The sequence below is a fragment of the Neopelma chrysocephalum genome, unplaced genomic scaffold, assembly GCF_003984885.1.
Source record: "Neopelma chrysocephalum unplaced genomic scaffold, ASM398488v2 Primary Assembly neopelma1_82, whole genome shotgun sequence".
In the NCBI taxonomy this organism is placed as follows: domain Eukaryota; kingdom Metazoa; phylum Chordata; class Aves; order Passeriformes; family Pipridae; genus Neopelma; species Neopelma chrysocephalum.
Window position 1 is genome coordinate 258,796 of NW_020897744.1, and position 24,600 is coordinate 283,395.

Below are 24,600 nucleotides of genomic sequence, written 5' to 3' on the forward strand. Positions count from 1 at the left end.
ATCCAGGCAGGGTTATATGGAATCCAGGCAGGGTTATATGGAATCCAAGCACACCACTGCAGGGAGAGAAGGTTAGAAGATATGGGAGTTTGATCTGGTAGAGCTGGAGTGACTTACTGGAATGTGGCATTTCCTTCTGCTGGGGCTGCAAGTTTCACAAGTGCAAAATCATTTATCAAGCCCTAAATTTCCTCGTTAATTTGGTAGAGGGGGGTAGTTTGAGTGCCAAGCAGTCACAGCACTGCACTCAAACACTGTGGATAGAACAAATCTGAGCAGCAGGTCCAAGCAGATGGCAGGACCTCTTAGGGAACTCCAGACAAACCCACCAAATCAAAGTCACTTGGATATTGCAGGACAGATTTACCTTAATCACAATCAAACTGCCATCTGCTGGGGGTCACATCTGAGGACTAACCCCAGGAGCGGGGGGAGATTTTAAAAGTGGTACTTCTTAAACTTCTCACTATTTTCAAAGTGAGGTGTCCCTTTGCAAAGATTCAGTCAACTGGCACAGGAGCTCTGAAAAAAGCCTGGAGAACTTTTCTGATGGAGGCACAACCCTCAGGGAAGTCTTTAAGTACACACAAGCTCTTTCTGCCAACATTTCATCTTTTATCTTAACAGACCCCAGTGTAGGAACCACGTCAGGAAGTCAATTCTAACGGTGACAATCCCTGCCTTTGATTGCACAAGTGTCACCAGCCAGGAGTGGCACTTCCCTCACCCACTGGTGAGGCCAACAGGGACTTTCCTTGGCTGCACCAAGGATGCACAGAACTCTTGAGCAGAGATCATTCCCTGGAATACAGGTTGTTTTCTTCCCCAGACTGGCTAAAGTCCAGGTGAGCCAGGCAGGAGTGTTTAGAAAGCTGACCAGAGCAAACAGAGATGAAGATAACTGTGAGGAAATGTGACAGCAAATATTCCTTTGGAGGCTTTTATTGGGAAAATTTCAATACTATTCCATGTACAAACTCCTGAGTTGCACTACAACTAAAGGAGTACAGGGGGTTGTGGGTTTCCAACCAATTTACTACAAAGGGAAAATAACCCCAAACATTTAATATTGCACTCACTACATTTCACTGATTCACAAACAAGTTTAAAAGACTGAAAAAAAAAGGAATTTAAGACAGCCCTACATTTTACTACAAAAACCACTTCCTTGCCTTTCAAGCAGATATGAAAGCAGAACTTGCTCACTGTGCTTGGGCAAGTGATTTCCAGTGGGAGTTATTTTGCACCCACATCTGTTGGGAAGATCAGTGACACCAGTCACTGTATGGAATAAAGTGTTCTGTGAAGCAGAGTGGAACCATGAACCAGATTGTCAGGGACAGCAGCACCTCCCGTGTTCAGCAGAGACGTCGCCCTGAAGGACTCATCTAACCCAAGATCAGACACTTCCCTCAACTGCAGGCTCTGCTGAACCATGAAATTCTGGGATGGCATTTCTGTGAACAGCACTGAGATGTGAATCATCCTAACACAGCGAGTGAACGTCTGATTGCCAGGATTATTTTTTCACTGGAAGATAACTCAAGCCCATTCTCAGTAACTCACCCAGGGAAGTTGTCACATACATGTGACATCAAACTGAATGGTAAAAGTGCTGACAAGAGCCTCTTTGTTGACCCCTTCCTGTGACAGTCCCTTTCCTGTGACAGTGCTTAGCTGTCACATAATTTCTCCTTGCCTACGAGGAAGGACACGGAACTGCTGAGCACACATTTCACCTCGACAGGATACAACCACTGCTCTTGTGGCCACAGGCAGCTGCTCAGTCCCTGCCCAGACTCCTTAGCCCCATGCAGGCAGAAATCATGGAGCTGGACAGTGTCAGCTAATAAAAAAATTCCCAGTCCTCTGGGAAGCAGGAGCTCCTGGATGTGCAGTGAGTCACATCAGCTCTGCCACAGGCCATGTTTCACTGGGTTGGACTGAACAAGGCAGACACCAGGCTACATTTCAGCTGCTCTTTTAATTCCATACAGGAAAATTAGAAAAGTAAACTTAAGTCACACCAAAAAATTCCCATCTGTGCTGCTCTGGTAGTGCAGTTGTGTAAGAGTCCCACAGCCAGGCCCTGGCTCCAAACACATCACTCTTCCCAGTGCAAGGTAAGAGTTACAGCTTTTGACAGCCTAGGAAGTCATGTTTTCAACAGATAAGGGACCTCTCTACCATTCAAGAGCTCTTTATTTCTATATCCTTCCTATTTTGTGCCTCCCCTGAGCAGGCCCAGGCAGCCACCCCTCTCCCAGCCACAGGGTTGTGTTGTGTGAGTGTTTGAGTCCCAAACCACCCTGGGGCTGCAGCTGCTGCCACTGGAGCTCAGAACCTCTGGCTCCCACTCCTCCCTCCGTGGTTGGGGCCCCAGGGCCAGCACAGGGCACTGAGCAGCCACCAGGGCAGGCCCGTGCACTGCAGTGCCTGCTGTGAGGGCCATGCCCAGAACAGCTCATAAACTGCTTAACTAATTGCTCCTATCCAATTAGCTCACACACACACACACACACACACTCACACACACACACACACACACACACACACACACTCACACACTCTCCTCAAGACATTTCCATTCTTTGTTACAGATTCTCCCTCTGTGGGAATACTCTAAACTCACTGGCTTTAGGAATGCAGATCCACTAAGAAGCAGAGCAAGAATCCCACCCAAACAGCATTAGGCAGAGTCCTCTAATTCCTGACTTTTATCCACCAGAGATGTAACTGCTCCAAACTAATGCTGTTACAGCAGAGATTTAGTGTTTTAGGCTGTATTAAACTGTCTCACAGTCAGCACAATACATGGAAATATTTTGTTCTTTGCCATTGTTAGAGCAAAGTATTGAATTGATATATTTTATTCCATGATGCCTTGGCTGTCCTGTTTTATTCTCTGGCACAGCTGTGACTCCGGAGCCACCCAAGTGCCACCATCCCAGGACAGCACAGCTGCCATTCAGGTTTGCTCCATCAATGAACAATAGAGACAAGGACCCTTTTCCTAGTTTTAAAAAAAGCAGTTCTGTATTGGCACCAAGCACACAGCCTGAGCTGGCAGTTCTCTGTACTGTCTTACAGAACAATTAAAAAATTTCTTTTAAAATATTTAGGCTCAGAAAAGTATTTATGAATGCCTGAACTCATTACAGCAGTGGGCCTGGTCCAAGTTCAATTTTTATATATTTCAGGGTATTTTGTGTCTAAATGACCTGGCAATTCCAGTCCATCTAATCTGGGTCCTTCTCACTCATCAGGAACTTGTAATCTCAGAAAAGCTCCACTGACCCACCACAATATGCAGCTGTGTTTTAGTTCCATCCTCAAGTACTCAGAGGCACATTTTAGGAATCCCTAAAACCTGCATATGAGCAACCAGATTTACAATCATCCCACACACTGACCTCTGATCTCCCACCACAAGCACAGTGGATTGTTTCCTCATAGCCACTTCAAAAAGAAAAAAAAAAAAAAAAGAAGTAGCACTGTAAAGTTTTATAACGTGAGTTTTGATAGCACAGGAACCAGGTTTCTCCTTGAAAACTCCCAAGGGAAGTTTCTCACAACATGTTGTTTTGAGGCCAGGCAGGGATGTACGGTAGACACCACACAGATAAAACCTACAGATTTGGGACAGCTGAGATTGCAGAGCATGTGATGGGACTCAAACAAACAAAACCTGAAGCCTGAGAACACGTTTTGGTTTCAGACTCCCCAGAAAGCTCACTTGGCCCTGCTAAGCCAACTTCTTGCCCAAAGTAGATCTTCAGCTCCAATTTGGGGTACAAAGCACTGTCCTGTGCCCCCAAGGCATTCAGGGCTCCTGGAGCCTTTACTCTTCATTCCCAAATCACCAGCCAAGATCAGATTTCAATAAGAGCCTGCAAAATCTTTCTCATTCACATTCACCACCTGCCTTTCATGAATAAGGCTCTGGGTGGGTGCCTTGCCTTGCACTAAAGCATCAGCTACAAACTTGCAAGTGTTGCCCAACACCTGTAAGACAAGTTTCCTAGACAATGTAGGTCAGGCACAGTTCAAGAAATTGTACTATTGAGCCCATGAGGATTTCCTAGGAGCAGCCTGGAATACACTCAAACAAAACCACTGCAACAGCAGCGTTTCTGCTCTCCAAATTTACAGCAGAAGCTTCATCAGAAAAACAGGAACTCCAAGAATTCAAATTCCCCTGAAAATTTCTCAATGAAATAAAATGAGGAAGTTCAGTAGGAGCAGCAAACTGGGCAAGAGCCAAGTGCAGCCAGGCTGAGAGGGCTGGACACCCCACCTGAGGAGAGATCAGCTCAGTGTGCAGCTACAAAAGGTACTGGTTCAACCAGTGAAGAGGGGCAGGGAGAGAAAATGCAAATTAAAACACAACTAAACATATAAATCAGACTTTGGGCAGAACAGTCCTGTTCCACAGCAGTACTGGCCTGAACCCTCCCAGCACTCCTGGCATGAGGCAGATGAGTTTCATTATGTAACAGGACTCATGTCATTAGAGACCTGGCAGTGGGTCACATGCAAGGTTTGGGGCTTAAATAATATATCAGAGGTGCATTTCCACAATGCTTTAGCAGGAGCTGGGCACACAGAGGGATGAGTTTCACCTGAGGACACAGAACCTTCTCAGCACCTGGGTCTGGGCTGTGCCACCACCAGGACAAGGCACTGCTCAGAGACAAAGCTCTGGGCAGCTCCTGGGATTCCCCTGTCAGTGCTGCTCACTAAGGAGTGCAGGCACACCTCAGCTAGGAATTCTGGCCTGCTTTTCCACTGATATTGAAGGAAAATTCCTCACCTGATATTGAAGGAAAATTCCTCAACACTCAAAAGTTACCCACTCAGACAGAAAGTAATCATGGCACCATTTTTTTAAACCCTATGGATAGTGGTAATTTACACCACAAAATAAGTATTTTGCAAGGTGCCTAGGAACTGAAATTTTTCTGTTTGAGTCAGGAAAAGAAGTCACTATCAATTATGGAAATCCATCAGTATATCAGTGCCCAGTTACACAAACACAAACTAAACACAGATACTGGAACCATGGGGCAGAAGAGGTACAGAAGCCAGGTGTGTCAATGCAGCTTTTATTACACAAAAAACCCTCCCCAGCAGCGAAACCGAGCTTAATGAACACCACGGCCCCAGCCAGGGGAACCGCGGCTCGCAGTACTTCGCCCCACAGACCTGCCAGAGGGGAAGTGCCCATTGCACAACCGGACCTGCACCTCCAGACCCCTCCCTGCGCTCCGGCTGCACCCACGGACGCGGGAGGTGCGTTCCTCGGGAAGGCAGCCCTGAGTTCCTGCACATCTAGGACGTGTTACCGCTGCCTTCGGGGAGCCGTGTCAGGGAAGCGAAAGGAAATAACCGCGGTGGTGGCGGTGCGGCGAGAGCCTGGATTTGAGAGAGGGCACCTGGGCACCTGCACTGCCCCCGCTGCACTGCGGGAGCCGCGGCAGCTCCCGCACTCACTGCAGCTCCCCTTCCGGGACGTGACATTACACCCAGACAGCACCGGGAGAACCACTTACTACGCCCTCACAACGATAGGTGTTAAGATTATTAATACATCTAGAATGAAGCGGCGCAGGGAGGCAGCCCAGCCCTGCCCGGCTCCCCCCCGTCCCTCGCAGACCCGGGGCCGGGGCGGGATTTCCCCTCACGCCGCGGAACCACCCGCGCTCCCCGTCCCATCCCGGCCTCGCCCAGCCCGGGGGGGCGCCGGCAAGGGCGGCAGGCCAGGCCCGGCCGCTCAGGAAGGTGCCCTTCGGGCAGCGCTTCCCTCCCAGACACCAACACCCCGCGCTCCCCCCCAGCCCTCACGGCGGCACCGCGGGCGGGCCCGGGTACGTCCTCTCGGCACGGCGGGGACAGAACAGCGCGGCCGCGCCGGCGCCCACCTGGAGGTGCTCCTGGAAGCGGATGGGCAGGATCTGTGCCATGGTGGCGGCGGGGGCTCCGTGCCGGGCCGGGCTCGGCGCTGCGGGCGCTGCGGGGCCGCGATGGCGGAGCGGGGCCGTGCGGAAGGGCTGCCCCCGCCGGCGGAAGGATACCACGGCGGAAGGATACGCGCACCTGCCGCCCGCCCGAGCCGCCTCAGCCGCGCCGGGGGCGCGCGGAGGGATCCGCCGGCGCGCGGCGCCAGTGGGGCGGGCGGGGTGATGCGCCGCCGGAAGGGACTATTTGGGGACGCATCACTCAGCGCTCCTTCCCGGCCTTTTTTTTTTTGCCACATCATGCGACCGAGGGGCCGGCGGCGTCACTTCCGCCCCGCGCGCGCCGCCCCGCGCCGGGTCACGTGGCCGCGCGGCGCGGCCGGGACAAGGTGACACCGGGGGGACACCGGTCACTGGATAACCCCCCGGGGTGTCCCTGACACCGGGGAGGGGGGACATGGGTACTCCCCCCCGGGGTGTCCCTGTCACCGGCGGTGTCCCTGGATACCCCCCCTCCGGGGTGCTCCTGACACTGGGATGCGATAAATCCCACCCCCCTCGGGGTGCCCCTGTCACCGGGATGTGATGGATCCACCCCCGCGTGGGGTGTCCCTGTCACCCGGCCTGTCCCTGGGATGAACCCCCAACCCGAGGGTGTCCTTGGATCCCCCGTCTCAGGGTGTCCCTGTCACCAGGGGTGTCCATGGATTCCCCCCTAGGATATCCCTGTCACCGGGATGTGATGGATCCCGCCCTCCCCTGGGTGTCCCTGTCACCCGGACGTGATGGATCCACCCCCCCTGGGGGACACCGAGGGATCGGGGGTGTCCCTGTCACAGGGATGGGAGAGATCCCATTCTCCTGGGGAGACACCGAAGGGACAGCGGTGTCCCTGTGACTGGGATGTGATGGATCCACCCTCCGGGGGACACACCAAGGGACTGGGGTGTGCCTGGCACCGGGATATGATGTTCTCCCCCCCCAGGGTGTCCCCACTGTCCCTGTCCATCCATAAACCCCGGGGATGGTCCCCGGGACTGTTCCCACGGCCCACTGTTAATGAGTGCAGGAACACAATCAAACTCCCACTTTCCTCCCGTGTTTATTAACTCACAATTTACCTCCAGCACACAAAAAGAGTTAAGTTTTAGCTGTTTCTCTGTGATGATGCAGCATTCCAAGTGCTCTGCTCCTTACACCTTATTTTGCAATCTCATGGTTATTTCCTCACATAATTTGTCTTAAATTCCCCATTTCCAACTCTCTGAGCAGCCCTGGAACACAAGGGGGAAAACAAAAATCCCTTCCTTTTTGCTACTAAGAGAGTGAAAACAATAAAAGGAACCAGAAAACAGCAGGATCTGCCAAGATATTTCCAGCCCCAAGGAAGAGTGGCCATTCCAGCTGCTCATTTCAGACCCAGCGTGTGGGGCAGATGTCCTTTGACTCAGGAGTGACCATGACTTGCAAATATATCATGAATCAAATTAAACAGCAAAACAGGTCGAGTCAAGGAAAAGTGCTGCTGCTCCAAAGCAGAGCCTGAGCACCAGAGTGAAAAAAAACCCTCCCAGGGAAGAATTTTTCTCCAATATCCAACCTAAACCTCCTCTCTGTCAGTTTGAAGCCATTCCCCTTGCCCTGTCACTCCAGGCTCTTGTCCAAAGTCCCTCCCCATCTTTCTCCATCTCTTCCCTTTTAATGGGCACAATCACAGAAAAGAGGAACAATTATCAGATCTACCACTTTTTTTATGGGGAATATTATATTTCCCACAAAGAATCCCAAGGTTTCTGAGAGCTTTTGATCAGCCTGGAACGCTCAAGGTGGAGCAGAGGGGGAATGGTGAATATTTTACAACATCCCTTTTAACAAGTGACCCGGAAAGCAAGAAGGTGACACACAGAGGTGGGAAAAAAATGACAGCACGTTCCTCCAGTTATTTGGAAATTGTCTTGTACAAGCTCCACAGTGGAACATTTTAGGATTGTTGAGGTGATAAAACAGGATTATTTCTTTACTGAGAAGGAGACAAATTTTATGATGACAAAGCATCACAGCTTAAGGACAAAAGCTTGTATTTCCTCGTGTGTTCTTCCCACACATTTGAAACCGTCATTCTTGAGATCGAAATCCGTATCTTTTAAAAATAACAGTCCCCAAATCCAGACAAACAGCCCATTAGGAGCAGCCCTGCTGCCCGCCCTGGGGGATAAGGGAGCCACTGCTGGGGTGGGTTCCTCTGCCAGCAGGAAAACACACAGTGCTAAGTCATCCCTGACAAAAATTATGCATTGTTAGCAGGAATGTGGAAACATTGCCAAAACACTTGGCACACAAAGACATCTTCACCCAGAGCCATCCCTGTATGTGGTGCAGCAGGGAATGCAGGGGGCAAGTGTCCTTCTGGATTTAATCCTGATGGTTCCATCATCAAAAGAGCCCTTCCTACACATTTCACCGAGGAGTGGATGAGCACTGAGACTGTACAACCATCATGCTGAGTGAAATGGATAAAAACTTACAGTTCCACTCCTTTAAAAAAATCAAAAAAACAGCCAATCTTTAAGAAAATTTTATTTTTATTGGCACTGAGACCTTTCTGAGTCAATTAAATGCCGCAGAATTGGCACCACAGCCTTCCAGCCAGTAAACTGCTGCCAGTGACACGCAGCAACAAAATTCAGCTTGGTCACTTTTCCCTGCTGGATGCAGCAAAGGAAGGTTGTGTTTTACTCTTCTGCACTCCAATAACCACAAAGCAGAAGTTTCCCTCCATTCCTCTGAGTCATTTTGCATCGTGCAAACATCCCCAGAGCTGCATAAACCGCCCTCCCTCACGTGGGAGTGGAGCTGCAACCAGAATCACCCCGTTTCTTTCACTGGGCCACCTAAACCCTGTGCTCTTTGCTGCTTCCTCTCCAGGTAACGGGCTCTGGCATCCAGGATGGACTGCTCATCATTCCTTCTCTCCATCTTCTTGGCAGAGTTGTCTGTGGCTCCTTCTGGGGGAAGAGAGGAGAGAAAAAAAAATATACTCTTTTGTGTCATCCCCCCAGCACTACAATTCCTCCTATTGGTAAAATAGCCCCAAAAACACCCAACAGAATCTCTTTTTTTTTTTAATTTCAAGTCCCAGGCAGGCATTTGAATGACTTCCAGAGAGGACAGACTGTACCACAGCAGGGAGGGGAAAAAAATGAAAACTAAAATCCTGCCTGAAGTCCCATGTCAATATTTGCAGCTGGGCTCTTCTCATCCCCAGCGTGTACCTTGGGTTTTATTGGAACACAGAACGTGCATCTCGTGTCCTATGCACCCATTTCCTCTCTAAATGACACATCTCCAACTCAGGTTTAGGCAGGAGAGGGACAGGAAATAAGCTTAGAATAAACTATCTCTTAAAAAATTTCCAGAGGGAGGGGGAAGGGATTGGACAACAAGGAGATAAAGGAGTGGAACAAGTCAATATTGGGTCAGACACCATCAGGAATGCAGGTTCTCCCCCAGCACTGAGACCTTGGCAGGGCTTCTCCCAGGAGGCAAGAAAAGCAAGAAATATTTTCAGTTTAAAATAACAAAAATAAAAAATTAATCAAAGACTCTGAGAGCCAAAAAACTGTGTGAATGAAGCAGCTACTGCAGCCTGTCCCTGGGGCTTTAATCGACATTAGATTATTTGTAATTATTGGAATATTTGTAATTATTCTGCCTTGCAGTCAAATAATAATTCAGCTGCAGCCTTTCCTTCTACTAATTAAGCCTTTCTCAGCTATTCAGCCACCTCTTTTTATGAAGCTCCCAGAAATACATCTGTTAGGTCAATATTAATCTCAAATGAATTGACAATGGCCTGGTGAAGTCACACAGAGAACAAACCTCAGCTCCTTGGATTCATTCAGCTGGATGGTGCTCCTCTGCATTACCTAATAATGCAAATATCCTTTCCTATCCTATTTATAACCACATGAAATCCACATTTTTATCATTTAAAATGGTGGGTTTATACAACAATACACACTCCCTGAGCCCAGCAGTCTCCATTTGAAGGAAATGGAAGAGAATCAATATTGCCAGTGCCTGTGCTGTACATTAAAGTGGATGTTTTGGAAGGGTCAGCTCGGGAGGAAAGAGGCCCTTGGAATACTTGGCTGCTTTAGGGACCTGCTGACAGAAGAATTCAGAGAATGTCAAGCAGCAGATCAGTCAGCAGGCACCAGTCTTAATTAAAACTATTGAAACATATGGCATTAAACTCACTGTCAGAAGGAGACATTCACCAAAATGTGATGCTTTTTCCTTCATGTTTTTTGTTGGGTGAGGGTTTTTTGGGTTGATTTTTTTCCCTCCCCTCTTCTCCATAACCCCTTAGGATTTCTCTCTCTCAGGACAGTCTTATTTGGGTATCTATGGTTAGAAACCCTTTATTAGATTATTTGTAATTATTGGAATATTTCTATTCTATTCCATTAGAATATTTGTAATTATTCCGTCTTGCAGTCAAATAATAATTCAGCTCATGCTGCAGCCTTTCCTTCTACTTATTAAGCCTTTCTCAGCTATTCAGCCACCTATTTTTATGAAGCTCCCAGAAATACAACATCTGTTAGGTCAATATTAATCTCAAATAAGCCTTTATAAACTTAAATAATCAGATAATAACTCAAAATAATCAGATTCAAAATGCTTTTAGTCAGGTCTGTGTTAAAAAGTTTTGCTCCTGTGAGCTCTAGGAAGCCAGAAGAAGGGCAAGAGCCAGTAAGGAAACACCACTATTCACACTGCAGAGACAGAAAATAAGGATTGCAGAGAAGAGAGAACAGCCAGAACCACACATATCAACCGTGTAAACATGAAAAAATTCATTCCAGGCCAGAATGAATCCAGTGACATAACAGGAGCCCACACAACCATAGACACGGACTCCCTGTGCTCACCAAACTGCCTCTTCAGGTCCTCCCTGTGCTTCCACCTGGTTATTTCCTCCTCTGTCACCTCCTCCCTGGCCACACTGCTCAGCTCATAGGCATCGATCTGGTGCAGCCTGGGCAGCAGGTCCTTGACCCACTCGTAGCGCACGGGACACACCGTCCGCACGTAGATCTTGGACGTCACGGTGACATCGTGGAAGATGATCCACTCCAGCAGAGTCTCCTGGTTGTACAGCTGGAAAATGAGTTAAAAAAGGTTATTTCTGAGCTGATTGAAAAGATTTTTTTACTTCCAGAGCCCCCTTCGCTGGAGCGTTTTTCAATGTTTCAGATGCAAGGGGACGTTATCCTTAATTTTCAGGGAAATTAAGGTGGAATGACTTGCTTAAAACTGCCCAGAGAGAAAGTTCAGTCTGTGTTACACTCATACATTCACCAACTTTGAAGAAGTTCTTTGAAGAGATTTTTGAACAGGCTCTTCCAAATGAACACTGCACCAGACCAAGCACCAGGAAGAGTTTGTGGGACCTGCCTCTTATTCCTGTTACAGATCCTTTGCTGCTTTACCAACAGACTTTGGAAACTCACTGTGGATGAGGGGTGGATGTAGACAATGCTGCCATGTCCGTCCATTGTGCAGAATGTCCTGGCTGCAGATCTGAAAGGGTTGGGGAAAAATAAATAAACAAACAAATAACGAAACACACTTTGCTGTGATCAGACAGCAACACCGACAGCAAGACTGAACTAAACTAATCAGCTGCAGCATAGGAAAAATACTCAAATACCTACGTAGAGAAAGTCAAAAGTCAAATATCTAAATAGAGAAAGTCAAATATTTAAGGAGAGAAAGGGGATTCCAGAATTAAACGATAAAAGAAACCCCAAAGAGGATAAAATATATCTGATTTACCACAGTAGCACTGCAGATATAGCAACACAATAAGGACAGGGTTTGGGAGTGGAGCCTTTGACAGCCATGATTACTGGAAATTTCCAAGCCCTTTAGTTTAACATCTGGAACTACCCATCAGCTTGGGAGTTCATCCCACAGAGAGAAAAATGACATTTCTGGGGAAGTTTCTTGCATCCTTGGAATAGTAATGACAGTCAAAAGCAGAGACCCTACAAAGCTTCCAGCCCTGCACAGAAACACCTCCTGCAGCTGCAGTTACTCCTTTTCCCAACACACAGCCCTCTGTATATAAATATATATAAATAATATGTGTGACACCTTTCCCATCCCATTCTCCAAACTCCTTTCCTCACCTCCGAGCTACATTGATGAAGTATCCTGCACACAGGCACCTCCTCAGTATTTCAGTTCTGGAGCCTTCAAATGTCTCTTTGGGGAAGTCTGGCAGCTGTGTAAAGGAAAAACAACACAAATCAGGATCTTTCCTAAAGAAAAACCAGTTACACCCCCTCTACATCATGGATTTTAAACTCTGGGCTTCTCACTGTACGGAAACCACGAGGAAAGGGGAAAAACTCTCCTTCTTGCCTGTTCCCACCATCATACCTGTTAGTTACACAAGCAAGGATGCTTTAAAAAAATATTTTAAGTGGATTAGTTTCTACAGGAGGAAGGCAGCAGCCATCTGGCAAAGGCTCAGCAGTCCAGTACATAAACTTACATAATTCAAACATAACTAGAAATTACATTTTTTTTACCTCTTTCAGTTTACTGGTGATTTCCCGGAGCTGTTTTTCCACGCTAAAAGCAGATTTTAAAGCCCTCCAATGGATCCAGTGTCTCTGGCACCAGGCTGAGGGAGACTTGCTGAGAACAGAAATACTTGTGTTATAAAGAAGCCCTTTGGAAGCTGAAGGCAGAAACTTGCCTCTATTTTTCGTTATGGTCACACAAAGGCAACAACCTACACAGCAGATACTTTGCTGGCTTAAATAATGACAGAAATTACAGCTCAAAGAAGGAATAAATCTGCAATCAGGCACGAGGACACACGTGTATATGCAGCACATCTAAAGACTGGCAGCACCTGGGAGTTATGAGCAATGCAAAACCACTTACTGTAAGGGATCATTTTATACCTTGCTTTGCACTGTTCAAAAATATTTAAGAGGGTTGCAAAGTCATTGCATCCTCCCACTTGTGAGGAAAGTTCCTGGTGTTGAAGCTCAGCCTCCTTTTGCTTCTGAGGATCACCTGAGGAAGTAAGTTATATCTCACTTAAAGTCATTTTTAGGTAGCACTCCCTAATGTCCTGTTAGCATCTCTCCAAAGTGTGTTTGGCAGCCTGGGCTCTTTATTCATGTTATTTTTAGATTTGTCTCTCCTCCACAGCTGCATTTACAGCTCTTCCTCCTTCCATTCCTGCTGAACAAGAGCACGTAGATGCTATTAAATCTGTCATTAATCTCATCAGTCAGCAAACAGAGATGAAGAATTCTGCTCTCTTGGAAAGGTTCTACATATTTCTCTCTCACAATCAGCTCAGATGGTGACATGGAAAGATAAAGGAACAGGGACCTTAAACAAACAGCTCCCGAGGATCAAGTGGAAGTTTTGCCCTGAGAGAGAAAAAACAAGACTGTTGAAACCACCCCATCTAATCTATTTAACTCAGCTTTTGTCCCAGGGCCACAGTAGTGGATGTCTTAAATAAGAGTCTAGAAAAACATGTGCATCTGTGAGTTTAGTGGGAATCCACCTTCACTAAGTGCTAGGAATGTGCTGGGCAAAAGCAACACTTCCAAAGTGTTATTTCAAGGTTTGAACACCCCAAGAATTTCTTCTCCAGCACAACCTTTCCCCCTCAGGAGAGGGAGACACGAGACTTTTTGCAGTGCTGCTGTTGTAGAGGATGGCAGAAGTTTGTGGGTATTAAAGGTACCATGGATGAAGGAGGCCTGATCCTACACATCCTGAGGTGCCTCCAGGGTTGGAGTTCCACGTTCTTCCCAGTGTTCAGGGTTGCTGAAGAGTTACAAATGCACATCAGAGAACAAGGGCACGTTGCCAGAGGGAGGATGGGAAAGCACGGGGACAGTTGTGGGAATGGGAAGGACCCCGGAGCAGATTCCAGGTTATCAGTGGTGTCAGCAGTGTCTGGGGCTGTTGTGTTAACAGGGACAGTTAATGGACTACAGGGATAACTGGACAAGAGCCAGAAAATGACTGGGAAGGACAAAGGTCTCCCACAAAGACAGGACATATACAAATATATGGAGCACGAAGGGGGACAGACAGGAGGGGAAAGGAGATGGGAAGGACGATGGGAGAGACTGGGTTTAGCACTATGAAAAGTGCTACTCTGGAACCACAGCAAAACTGTATTTTCCATTTAGAAAAACACTGGAAATGAGGCAGTGACAAGCTGAGCTTCTCACAGGAACTTAGAAGGTCTGTTTGGTTAAACAGAGTTATTGACAGGAAAGATAATCCAGAGGTGACCCTGTTCATTAAAAACAAATTAATCAGTCCCTGTTGTCTGTACTCAGACCAACAGCAAAACATCTGCTGTGGTGCATTTTGCTTTTCTGGGGGTGTTTTTTTACTCTTTTCCCTCCTGTAACACAGTTTCCCCCTCATGACCTCTCAGCATCCTCCTGCTTACGCAAACGCTGCTTCCCAGCTCACAGCCTTGGGACAAAAGCAACCCAATTCCACGCTGGTCTGGAGTCTTTGGAACAGCTGTTGTCCAATTCCTGGCATGCAATGTGCCCTGACTCCAAGCTCATGGAAAGCTTTGAAAACATATGGGGCTGCTTTGGGATAAGGGGCTTCCTACCTGGCCGGATGAAGACGTTTTCCACGGACAGCATGGCTGCAATGGGGAGCAGGAGATCCTCACAGTCCAGGGAAGCAGCTTTTATGACAGCACAGCTCAGGTTGGGAGGGAGGGGAAACTGCACCAGGAATTCTCCCAGTCTTGTCACATGGCCTCTCCTTATCCCAGGAAAAAAGACAGAAAGACCAGATTCATGTTTCAATGTAAATGGGAGCATGCACACCTAAGTCAGCCACCACATCCTGATTAAGGGCATGGAATAAGCATTTCCCTCTGGATGTGTGTGCCCAGACAGGTGCTGGAGACATGAAGAAGTGTCCCCAGTTTGCCTGTGCCTGCTCCATGCCAGGCACAGCCAGCTTTTATTTAACTTGCAAGAAGAATTCCTGGAAGCTCAGGATAAGATCTTGCTTCCTGCCTTGAGTTCTTGGATGGACCTCACAGCTAAAGCCCAAATTCCTCCATCACAACAGTCTGGGATCTGCCATCAGGAGCTCCAGCACTGGGTTGAGGTAATTTGTCTGAGGTCACTCAGGAACTCCAGGACAATGTGGACAAATTGATCTGTATCTCTCAATCCCAGCTCTAACTCTGATTTTACAGCCTATATTAAACCCCAGTAGTAACTTCCTGGAAGCTAAATGAGGAAACATTCTACTGCTGAGGAAGTCCTTTAGTCCACACAAACACTGACACCAGTTAAACCATTAAATTCCTGTAGTGACTGCACCCCTTTATTTTTTACCTGTCAATAGCACTGCACTGGTAAAGTTCCTTGAGAGCTTCTAAAATATGTCTTTCTTCAGGGGGGTCCAAATGGGGAAACCTGTAGTAAAAAATGAAGTAAAAAAAAATATCTGTTCAGACCCAGAATAGCTTTGTTAGTTTTCATATTTATTAGAATACTTCTTTCACCTCCCAATACAGGTTTTTGACCAAAGTGCACATAATCACCTGCAGCATAAGGGTGTGTTACTGCATGTTCTGCCTCAAGCTGGGGAATTCTGATTGATGACAAATCCCAGCACGGCACACACAAAGCTCAACTGTATTTCCTGCACTTGTATGATCTTAAAATTAAACCATTCCACAGAGATGAAGCCTTTGGGGCATAAACATAAATATTTTAAAGGAATGCTACAAACTATATATTGAATCTTGGAGCGAGCCAGTTTTGGCAGAACCCCAAACTTCAGCTCAAGATCCAACCTGGAATTACAGGCTGGGGAGAACAGCAGAAAAGCTGATTGAATTGAAGTGTCACAGTTGGCTGGGGAACCTAATCCTGCCTCCTGCCAACAGGCTCCGGGTGCTGGCGCTGCCCAGACTCGGGGAGACAGGGATAATCCCCTGCCCAGAGGTCACCTGATGACATCATGCACGGAGAGGCACTTCAAGGTCAGGATGACAGATGTCAGGCTGGTCCTCCTGATCTCTGGGACGGTGTGGTCGGGCATGCACTGCTCCCAGAACTCCCTGCTGTACAGCCGGTAGCTCTTCCCGGCCGAGGTCCTGCCGGCTCGGCCAGCTCGCTGCTTCGCCTCGCTCCTTCCAGAAAAACCAACATCCAAACTCTTAATCCCTTCTATTATTACCCACGGGGTGATTATGACAAATAACAGCAATTTCTGTGCTTGCAGGCAGAAGGTATTTTACTGTGCAGCAGCTGAGAATTCCAGCTGGACGAGGACGGGTGGGAGCAGCGTTTCTGTGCACGGAAGATTTTTTTTAAGCTTCTCTGAATCAGGTTGTTGTATTCAAACACAAGAGGACATGTGAGCCCCCTGTTTAGGCTGCAGACAATGCACTGTCAGTTCCTTCTTAATGTCTGAAGCTTATAGAAAATTATATATCCTGAACCACTTCCTACGTAGCAACAAACCAAACGGCTTTAAATCACAGAACCTCAGGGCTGCTCCTCATCTTTTTATTTATTTATTTTTTTTTAAAGATCCACCAATACATGGTGTTGTCACAGCAACTCCCAGGAACACCAGGGCATGTTTAAAAACTTACTTTGAAATGGGAACCACCTCCAGTATGTCCAAGCCAACTCGGGGGTTGTGATTCAGCTGCTTCACAAACCCGCTGTCTACGACGTACCTGAGCAAAAAGATTCAGAGAGGGAAAGGACAGAGCTCTCAGGTACCACAGGGTTACTCAGTGAAGCCAAGATTTGATTTCAAATTAGGGTCCAAAACCATCAGACTATATAATGGTATTAAGGGTTTTCTCACCACACACACGAAAAAGGCAACAGGGCAGGTACAGAAATGGAAGGAAGTCAGAAATTCCTGAATTATCCCCTCTGCCACAGCTTTTCTGAAGGACACAAAACAATACCTGACTCCCTCGATGGTCAGAGATGTTGCAGCAATGTTTGTGGACACCACACATTTTCTAATGCCCGTAGGAGCTGGCAAAAATATCCTTTTCTGTTGATCTGAAATGACAGGGAGTCAGTCAGTTTATGTTACAGCACTGATTTCCACCAAATTCAATCAAATGCTGAGTGAAAGTCACTTGAATGACATTAGAAAGTGAATCACACAACATCCTAAAATATAGAGATGGTAGCAAATAGATTATTTTAGCAAATGCCAGAAATCAGATAATATCTCCTTTATTGCTCAAATATTCCAGATTTGGAAAAAGGCCAAGTCTCCTGGCTGTTTCCTAACCAGGAAAACAAACAAGATGTCTTGTCTGAACAGAATCTTCATGAAGGATTTGAAGGGTTTGAACCACCAGAGCAAATGAATGTGAGCATTAAAAAAAATGAATTAACTCCCCCATGTTTCCAGCAAATCTTCATTTAACATGTACCAAAGCAGCATATGCAGCTCCCATCCATTCATTTGGCTTTCCAAGGAACAAAAAAAAGAGATGGAAATTCAACTTTCCCCTGAAATTTTCTCACTTATTGTTTTTGAAAAATATAAAGATCTCTTTAAGAAAGATTTTTTAATGAGTATTTAGACATATTCAAATACAATGTCCTCAGAGAAACTACCACAAAATAAAAATAAAATAAAATATCCCTCTCAGTCAGGAATCAATTTCATGGAATAAAGAAGAAAGTTTTTGTTTTATGCAACTTTGCTCTTTCCAAAACATCAGTCTTGCTCCCTCTGTAGATCTTTACAAGATCTTCCCTCTCAGCAGCACTTTTAGGGAGAAATTGCTGTCCTGCTCTTCTGAACACTCACTCAGCCCCTTGGCAGCCTCCAAACTGCACCCACACGTTCAAACACTGCCCTCAAATTCATCTGAAAATACAGTGTCTGTGCTCAGCAAAGGCCAAGAGGGTTCTGGTTTTAACTCTTTGGAACTAACTGTGGTACTGCTGCCAAATAAAACAGGGTGCCTCCCTCTGATAACCTGCACCTTCCTACACTGTGTGACACTGCAGCACTGCTATCTTCCCTTCCAGCTCCACTCTCATCACCAAAAACCTCCTGGCAACGTTTTTCCCACCTAAAATAAAGAGTGAGGGCATCTGAACTTTCAGTTACACACCATCCCCTCCCTAAGCTGAGGATCCTGATGCCATGTGAGGCCACATCCAGTGGATATGAATTTGAACTGGAGGCTGCAGTGCAGGCACAGAGGAGTTTGATTAGTTTATGAACGCCACCAAAAAACCCAGGAGTGCCACTGTATTGTAACAAATGGGTTAATTAACGGCATTTTTTTTCAGAAAGATTTGATGAGGATGTTTGTAACAACTCTTGCAGTTCACATTTGTGTGAATTAAGCTCCCTGTGACATTATAAGCTCTTACCTGTTGACATTGAGCCATACAGAGGTAGGATAAGCAACCCCTCCACGGCCTGATCGTGCACCTCGTAGCGGTAATCAATGGACTCTGCTTTCTTGAAGAGCAAGTCACAGGCTTTTTCTATCTCAATTTGACCTAAAAGACATAGAAGAGCACTGAAGTAGTCACGACTCTGCCTTCCTAGTTTGCAACATCTTTAAACAAGATTGGTTTGTCAATATTACAGAGCTGTCAACACCATTAAAAGAAGGGTGTAATGAGAGTTAAGTTTAGGAGGTGACATCCAGCCTTTCCACAGTGCCTCTCACCAAGGCTGTTCCTGAAAGGATGAGTGCCTGAGGGCCTGGCCTATACACTGATGTAATTCCCTCTTCCTGAATTAACAACAAAATAAAACATGCAGACAACACAGAGTCAATCTGGCACAAGAAGGGAAGAGAAAACGCAAATTTTCAAGTTAATGATTTTCTTATCTGGCCTCAGGGGTAGAGATATTCCTAAAATGCTCTGAAAATTATCACTGTGTGTATCAACCCCCACCTTTCCCTTCACCACTGCTCTGGGACAAAGCAGACAGTCTGTTTTGCTGGCAGTGCCATGGAATAGTCTGGAATAACCATGGGTTGTGGAAGGAAAAATTCGCACCTGTCAGGAAAACCAAGATGTCGCCTTCTGGTTCATTCAGGTGCACATCCAGTGTGACTTTTACAGCCTGGAACAAACAACAGACAAGTCAATAACAGCTGCAACCTTTCTCAAACTCATCATACTAATTAATTCTTCCCTATTTCCTGCAGGGATGCTCAGATACACAACACAGCAGCTGATTCCTGCGGTCCGTCCCAGATTAAATCACACCAAACCCAGAGAACACGCCCAGAAAACAAAGCCACCAGACCTCTGTGACATAGGCAGAGCTGCCCACGTCCCTGGGGCTCAGCAGGTTGCAGAATATCTCCTTGACAGGGTAACTCCTCCCTGGGATGTGCAGCACTGAGCAGTGTCCAAAGAACTCAGAGAGCTTGTCCACCTCCAGGGTGGCTGACATCACCACCACCTTCATCTCTGTCTTCCTGCCCGGGGGTTTCTTCTGTAGAAAGAGTTTCTTCAGCAAACCAAATAAAATATCCTGAGAGAAAAACAGAAGCAACTGGTGTTAATAATCCAGCTTTACTAGAAATGCCTGAAACACTTGGAAGGGACAGGATTTATCCCAGTGAAAATCCCATATTCCAGGCCTAAGCACTCAGAAGAAAACATATTTTTTACCCTGGTCATTTTGTAAGCACACTGATTGGTTTCTAGAATTTAATTAGCTTTTTATCAGCTCTTCTCACAGCCCATACACAGAACCAGTATACCTTAAATTCCTTTGTTTTTCAGTTTTATACTCTCATGGTCAAGTCATTTGCCAGCAGTCACCTCAGACCCATTTTTCACCCCATTTTTCAGTCAAGCACCTGACTGTGTGTGTGCCCTCCTTTGTTTCACCACTTATTCTGATGATTTCAGCAAGTTTATTTTACTCTGGGGTGCTCTGGATTAAAAACCTGCTCCTTATATGGACACAGGTGATGGAGCAGTAGCTTCTTAAATCACTTTACTCAGTTTATGTGCCATACCCTCAGATGCTTGAGGGCAGAACTGGGATTCAGAGAACATTTTCCCCTTTCCACAGCTGGGCTGGCAGGTTGTTTGCTGGAGCAGCAGATAGTCTGACACACAACACAATCTCCTGAGGACTGAGTGACCTGAGTGTCCCTGTGCTGCCCACAGAAGGGTCAGAGTGACTTTTGAGAGCTTTTGGGACTTAGGTCAGTCTGGACACTTCCATGGTCCTAAAAGCCATAATCTCTTTGCACAGTTGTGAACACACCCTAAGAAACAACTAGAGCAAGAAAGATGCTTCAGGGTGTTGTTACTGAGTGGAAAAATAAAGATTCTAGAAAGTTTGTGTTCACTGTGCCGGCTTCAAACTCCTGGAAATTTTGGGAGAGCATCCAACAGCCAGGAGAGCTGCTGGAGTGCTTTCAAACACAACAACAGCTACGCCAATTGCAACAGGACTACAGGTCACATCTTATTTTCAGATTATTGAGCATGTAATAAAGTTCTATGGTCTTAGGACAGCAAAAGTCAGTCAAAATCCCTGGGGATTGTGCAGAAGTGAAAGGAAGGTACAAGCAGATCACAGAAAAGGAGAAACAGTGACCCCAAAGGAGAGAAATAAGGTGACACTCACAGTGCTGAGGCTGCGCTCATGGGCTTCATCCAAAATGATGATGCTGTACTTGCTGAGGAGAGGGTCTGTCAGGATTTGCCTCAACAGGCAGCCATCAGTCATATACCTGATGGCAGTGTCCTGAAAGGTTTAATCAGACAATCAGCTGTTATCCTGGATTATTATCTCAAAGTGAAGCAAACACTTAGATCACCACATCTTTTCCAGGACACACTCTCAGACTGCACCACAGGTGATCATGCACCACACCACAGGTGCTCGGCAACGTTTCACTTGCAAGGTGTTCAAAAAACTTCATCAAATAACTTATATGATGCGAAAAACTTCACCAAATGAGTTACACAACACAAGCAGCTGCAGCTCCACCACAGCTGGTGCTGGTGCAGGCTCTGAGACCTTCCCCACACAAAGCTCCTGGGAAAGCACCGGGGCTGTGCCACCCCATGGAGAGGCCCAGGGGCAAAACCCTGAGCCAGAGCCCACTGACCCCCCTGCTCCCACAGGATGAGAGCCCCCAGGGCCCTACCTCGGAGGTGCAGTCGTCGAAGCGGACCTGGTACCCCACGAGAGTGCCCAAGGCACAGCCCATCTCCTCGGCCACCCGCTGCGCCACCGACATGGTGGCAACGCGCCGGGGCTGGGTGACACCGATGGCCCCGTGCTTGGCCAGGCCTGGGGAGAGCACAGAGTCACACAATGGCTTGGGTTGCAAGGGACCTTAAAGATCATCTCGTGTCAACCCCCCTGCCACGGGCAGGGACACCTCCCTCTAGCCCAGTTTGCTCCAAGCCCCGTCCAACCTGCCCTTGGACACTTCCAGGGATGGGGCAGCCACAGCTTCTCTGGACAATCTGTGCCAGGGCCTCACCACCCTCACAGGGAAGGATTTCTTCCCAATATCCCATCTAACCCTGCCCTCTGGCAGTGGGAAGCCATTCCCCTTGTCCTGTCACTCCAGACCCTTGTCCACAGTCTCCCTCCAGCTCCCTGGGAGCCTCTCAGGTACTGCAAGGCCACATTAGGGTCACCCCAGAGCCTTCTCCAGTTTGAAAGAACCCCAGTGATTTGAGATGAACTGGGACACTGAGGTTATACAGAATATTCTGAGTTGGAAAGGACCCACAAGGACCATGGAGTCCAACCCTTAAGTCAATGTCCCGTACAGGGATCGAACCCACGACCCTGGAGTTATCGGCACCGTGAGCTGTGCTGCTCCGAGTCAGCTCGCACACACCTACCTACACAACATACACATGGCAATAGAGGTTTTTTTTTTTTATTTAAAGGGTCCAATCACCCTCCTCTCAGCACAGCCCGGCCCGAAGCTGAGGGGACACGGAAGACCATCCGCGTTTATCCCTGCTCATACCCCACCCTCGGCGGCCCGCGGGGGGGGATCCGTTACCTGCCTCGTAGAGGTACCTGGGCAGCTGCGTGCTCTTGCCGCTGCCCGTCTCGCCGGTGACGATGAGGAAGGGCCGCTCCTTCACGGCCTCCACCAGCTCGCGGCGGGAGCGGCGGATGGGCAGGTCCATGGTGGGGGCCCCGGGAGGGTCAGGGGGAGCCTGGGGACCCCCTTCGCCTGCCGGACCCCCCTCACCTGGGGACCCCCTTCACCTGGAGCGACCCCCGGAGCCCTCACGGAACCCGCCGCTGTTTACGCGCCCATCGCGCGTGCGCGGCCCGGGCCACGCCCCCTCAGGCCCCGCCCCCTCCTCCCCTCAGCACCTCACCTCGGCTCAGAGTTGTAAATCGTAAATAAAATCACAAATATAATCATGAAATCACAGAATATTGAGGGCTGGAAGGACCTTAAAGCTCACCCAGTCCCAACCCACCTCGGAAAATACATCTGTTTTCTGGCAGGGTTTGACCCTTGAGCCCTCGAATTAAGGTCCTGTTTGAGCGATCCTGATTAAAAGACACATCGTGCCGCTCTGAGGTGAGGATTTCATCCTCACACCAAAGTTTTTCCTCTTCTGTGTGAAAAGCGAGAAATCTGTGCCAACTGCTGCTTACGGCAGCGATTTTTCCTGTTGCTGTTTAATCACTTCCACTAACAGTACTAATTGTTCTTCACAGTTCTTACATTTCCAAAGCTAAGATTTAAAGGTTTCAGTGGATTCCACGTAATATTTCTCTTTTTTAAAAAAAAAAAAAGTCCTCTGGAGCTTATGCAGCCCGTCATGACACCCCAGATGACACTGTAAAAGTTTTGGAGTTGCATTGCAAAAAATGGTATTTAGTGTCCTGTATTGCAAATTTGTTGGTAGAATTAGAATTGCCCTGTTAAAGTTTAGGGCTGGACATGCTTCAGTGACCTCAGACCTAGGGCAGGGTTACCAAAGCTCGGGAAAAAAAGGATGTCCACTGATAGTGGACATGAAGAACGAGGAATTTATGGGACATCTGGCAAAACTCCCAAGGAGAGGAAGAGAATAATCAAGGCAACTCTGCAACTGTGCTGAAATCAGCTCCAGCTGGGTAAAAAATAGTTCTGGCAGGGGGAGTCTGGAACCACTGACCCAAGAAACCCACCGACCCAAGAGAAGAGAGAGACCGAGCATGAGGATAATTAGTGTGAGAAGTGAGAATCATTAACCAATAGAAGATAGAGTACTAATTAACAGGAGAACTATGTAACTTGCAGCCAATGAACACTCATTCCTTTGTTTGCCAAAATGTATAAAGAGTGAAAAGTATTAATAGCTGTGGTGCTGGATTTGTGGAATTCCACCGAGCGCCCAGCTCTGAAATAAATAACCAGTGTCTCTCTCGAGCTTGTTGCACAGCGGGTAACAAATCCGATTTTTGCTGACAGCAGCAGCACCAAAACTCCGTGTGATTAAGGAATTAAGGTGCCACCTCTGCAGCACCGTCTGTGGATTCACATCAAGCCTGAAGGTGGCAAGCGCTGAACGCTGAACACAAACCGACCGCAGTCCAGCTCCCAGCGTCTGTGGTGGCTGCAGCTGAACCCAGTCTGCACCAAAGCACGGATTTTGGGATGTGTTTGTCAGTCTTTACTTCCCTCACACACCCTGGATATGTTGTTTCACCCTCCATTAGGCTCTATCAGGGACAAGAATCACATAATAAATTTATTGTCACACCAGGAGTGAATTCAGGCCACCCACTGGCTCCGGTTACAACAAATCGATTTTTACCTCTGGCACAACGGGATGAGTATTTCCCCACTGGGAACATGCACTCTGATGGAAGATGTTCCAAAAGTTGCCACCTTCAGCTGTGTCTAACCTATAAATATTTGTTTCCTCTGTCAACAAACTGGCATTGTAAAACCCCCCAGATAAGCTGGTTTTCTTGCTCTTCCTTACAGAGAAGAGACAACATTGCAGTAACTGTTTCATTACAGCACCACAACTAAGAGAGATTCCTTTAACCAACCCATAGCTCTGTTCCTTCAGGTACACAGTGGAATGTGCCAATTCCCTGGATATTGTTACATCCCTTTATGGGAAATACCATATTTGTTGCCTCATGATGCCATGTTGCCCCTGGTAACTCACAGTTCATGGTGATCATATACACACTGGAAACTTCAAACACGTCCTCATTACACTTTTTTTGTGTACATTTACTAATAAATATTTAATGGTTTCAGTAGATTCATATTTAAGCATCTGTGTGCTCACATTTGCACAGTCTGCTTGACTTTATTTAAATCACATACTGCTTTTGGCAGACATAGACCTGGGTAAGGTTTTTCCATTCTCTTTTTTTTGTCCTCCTAGTCTGGAAATAGCAGATTTGGATTTAATCAACCTCTTTGCAATCTTGAACTTTGTCCTCCCGGAATACAGTGCCATTCATTGAAGGATCTCCCTCTGCCTAATAAACATTAATGAATCCCACTTTACAATTCCCCTGTGATCTTATCTCAGTTTCACAGATGGGGAGAACAGAAACAAAT

At 47.2% G+C, this 24,600-nt stretch overlaps 2 protein-coding genes across 8 annotated transcripts in view; both read right to left on the reverse strand.

The window, feature by feature from the left end:
• Positions 1–6,052, reverse strand: part of CLTC (clathrin heavy chain) — a 30,504-nt gene extending 24,452 nt beyond the window's left edge. For all 4 annotated transcript variants that reach the window (XM_027691071.1, XM_027691072.1, XM_027691070.1 and 1 more), the window contains exon 1: positions 5,922–6,052. In XM_027691071.1, coding sequence (XP_027546872.1) covers positions 5,922–5,963 — 42 coding nt within the window. In that variant the 5' untranslated portion in view covers positions 5,964–6,052. The remainder of the gene's footprint in view (positions 1–5,921) is intronic.
• Positions 6,053–8,518: 2,466 nt separating this feature from the next.
• Positions 8,519–22,304, reverse strand: DHX40 (DEAH-box helicase 40). 4 transcript variants are annotated; one of them, XM_027690968.1, is made up of 17 exons: positions 22,072–22,304; positions 21,193–21,338; positions 20,667–20,786; positions 19,323–19,553; positions 19,070–19,136; positions 18,428–18,559; positions 16,987–17,086; positions 16,660–16,746; positions 16,009–16,191; positions 15,389–15,469; positions 14,644–14,801; positions 12,944–13,058; positions 12,563–12,671; positions 12,158–12,252; positions 11,477–11,546; positions 10,895–11,123; positions 8,519–8,959 (listed from the first exon to the last, which is right to left on the reverse strand). In XM_027690968.1, exons 1-17 carry the CDS (start codon positions 22,199–22,201, stop codon positions 8,823–8,825), a joined length of 2,190 nt encoding a protein of 729 aa, XP_027546769.1. In that variant the 5' UTR covers positions 22,202–22,304; the 3' UTR covers positions 8,519–8,822. The 4 variants fall into 4 exon arrangements, with proteins under 4 accessions (XP_027546769.1, XP_027546768.1, XP_027546772.1 ...); XM_027690967.1 differs by having other exon boundaries at positions 8,519–8,962; positions 22,072–22,294; XM_027690971.1 differs by lacking the exon at positions 22,072–22,304 and adding an exon at positions 21,918–21,936 and having other exon boundaries at positions 8,519–8,962.
• Between the last annotated feature and the right edge of the window lie 2,296 nt (positions 22,305–24,600).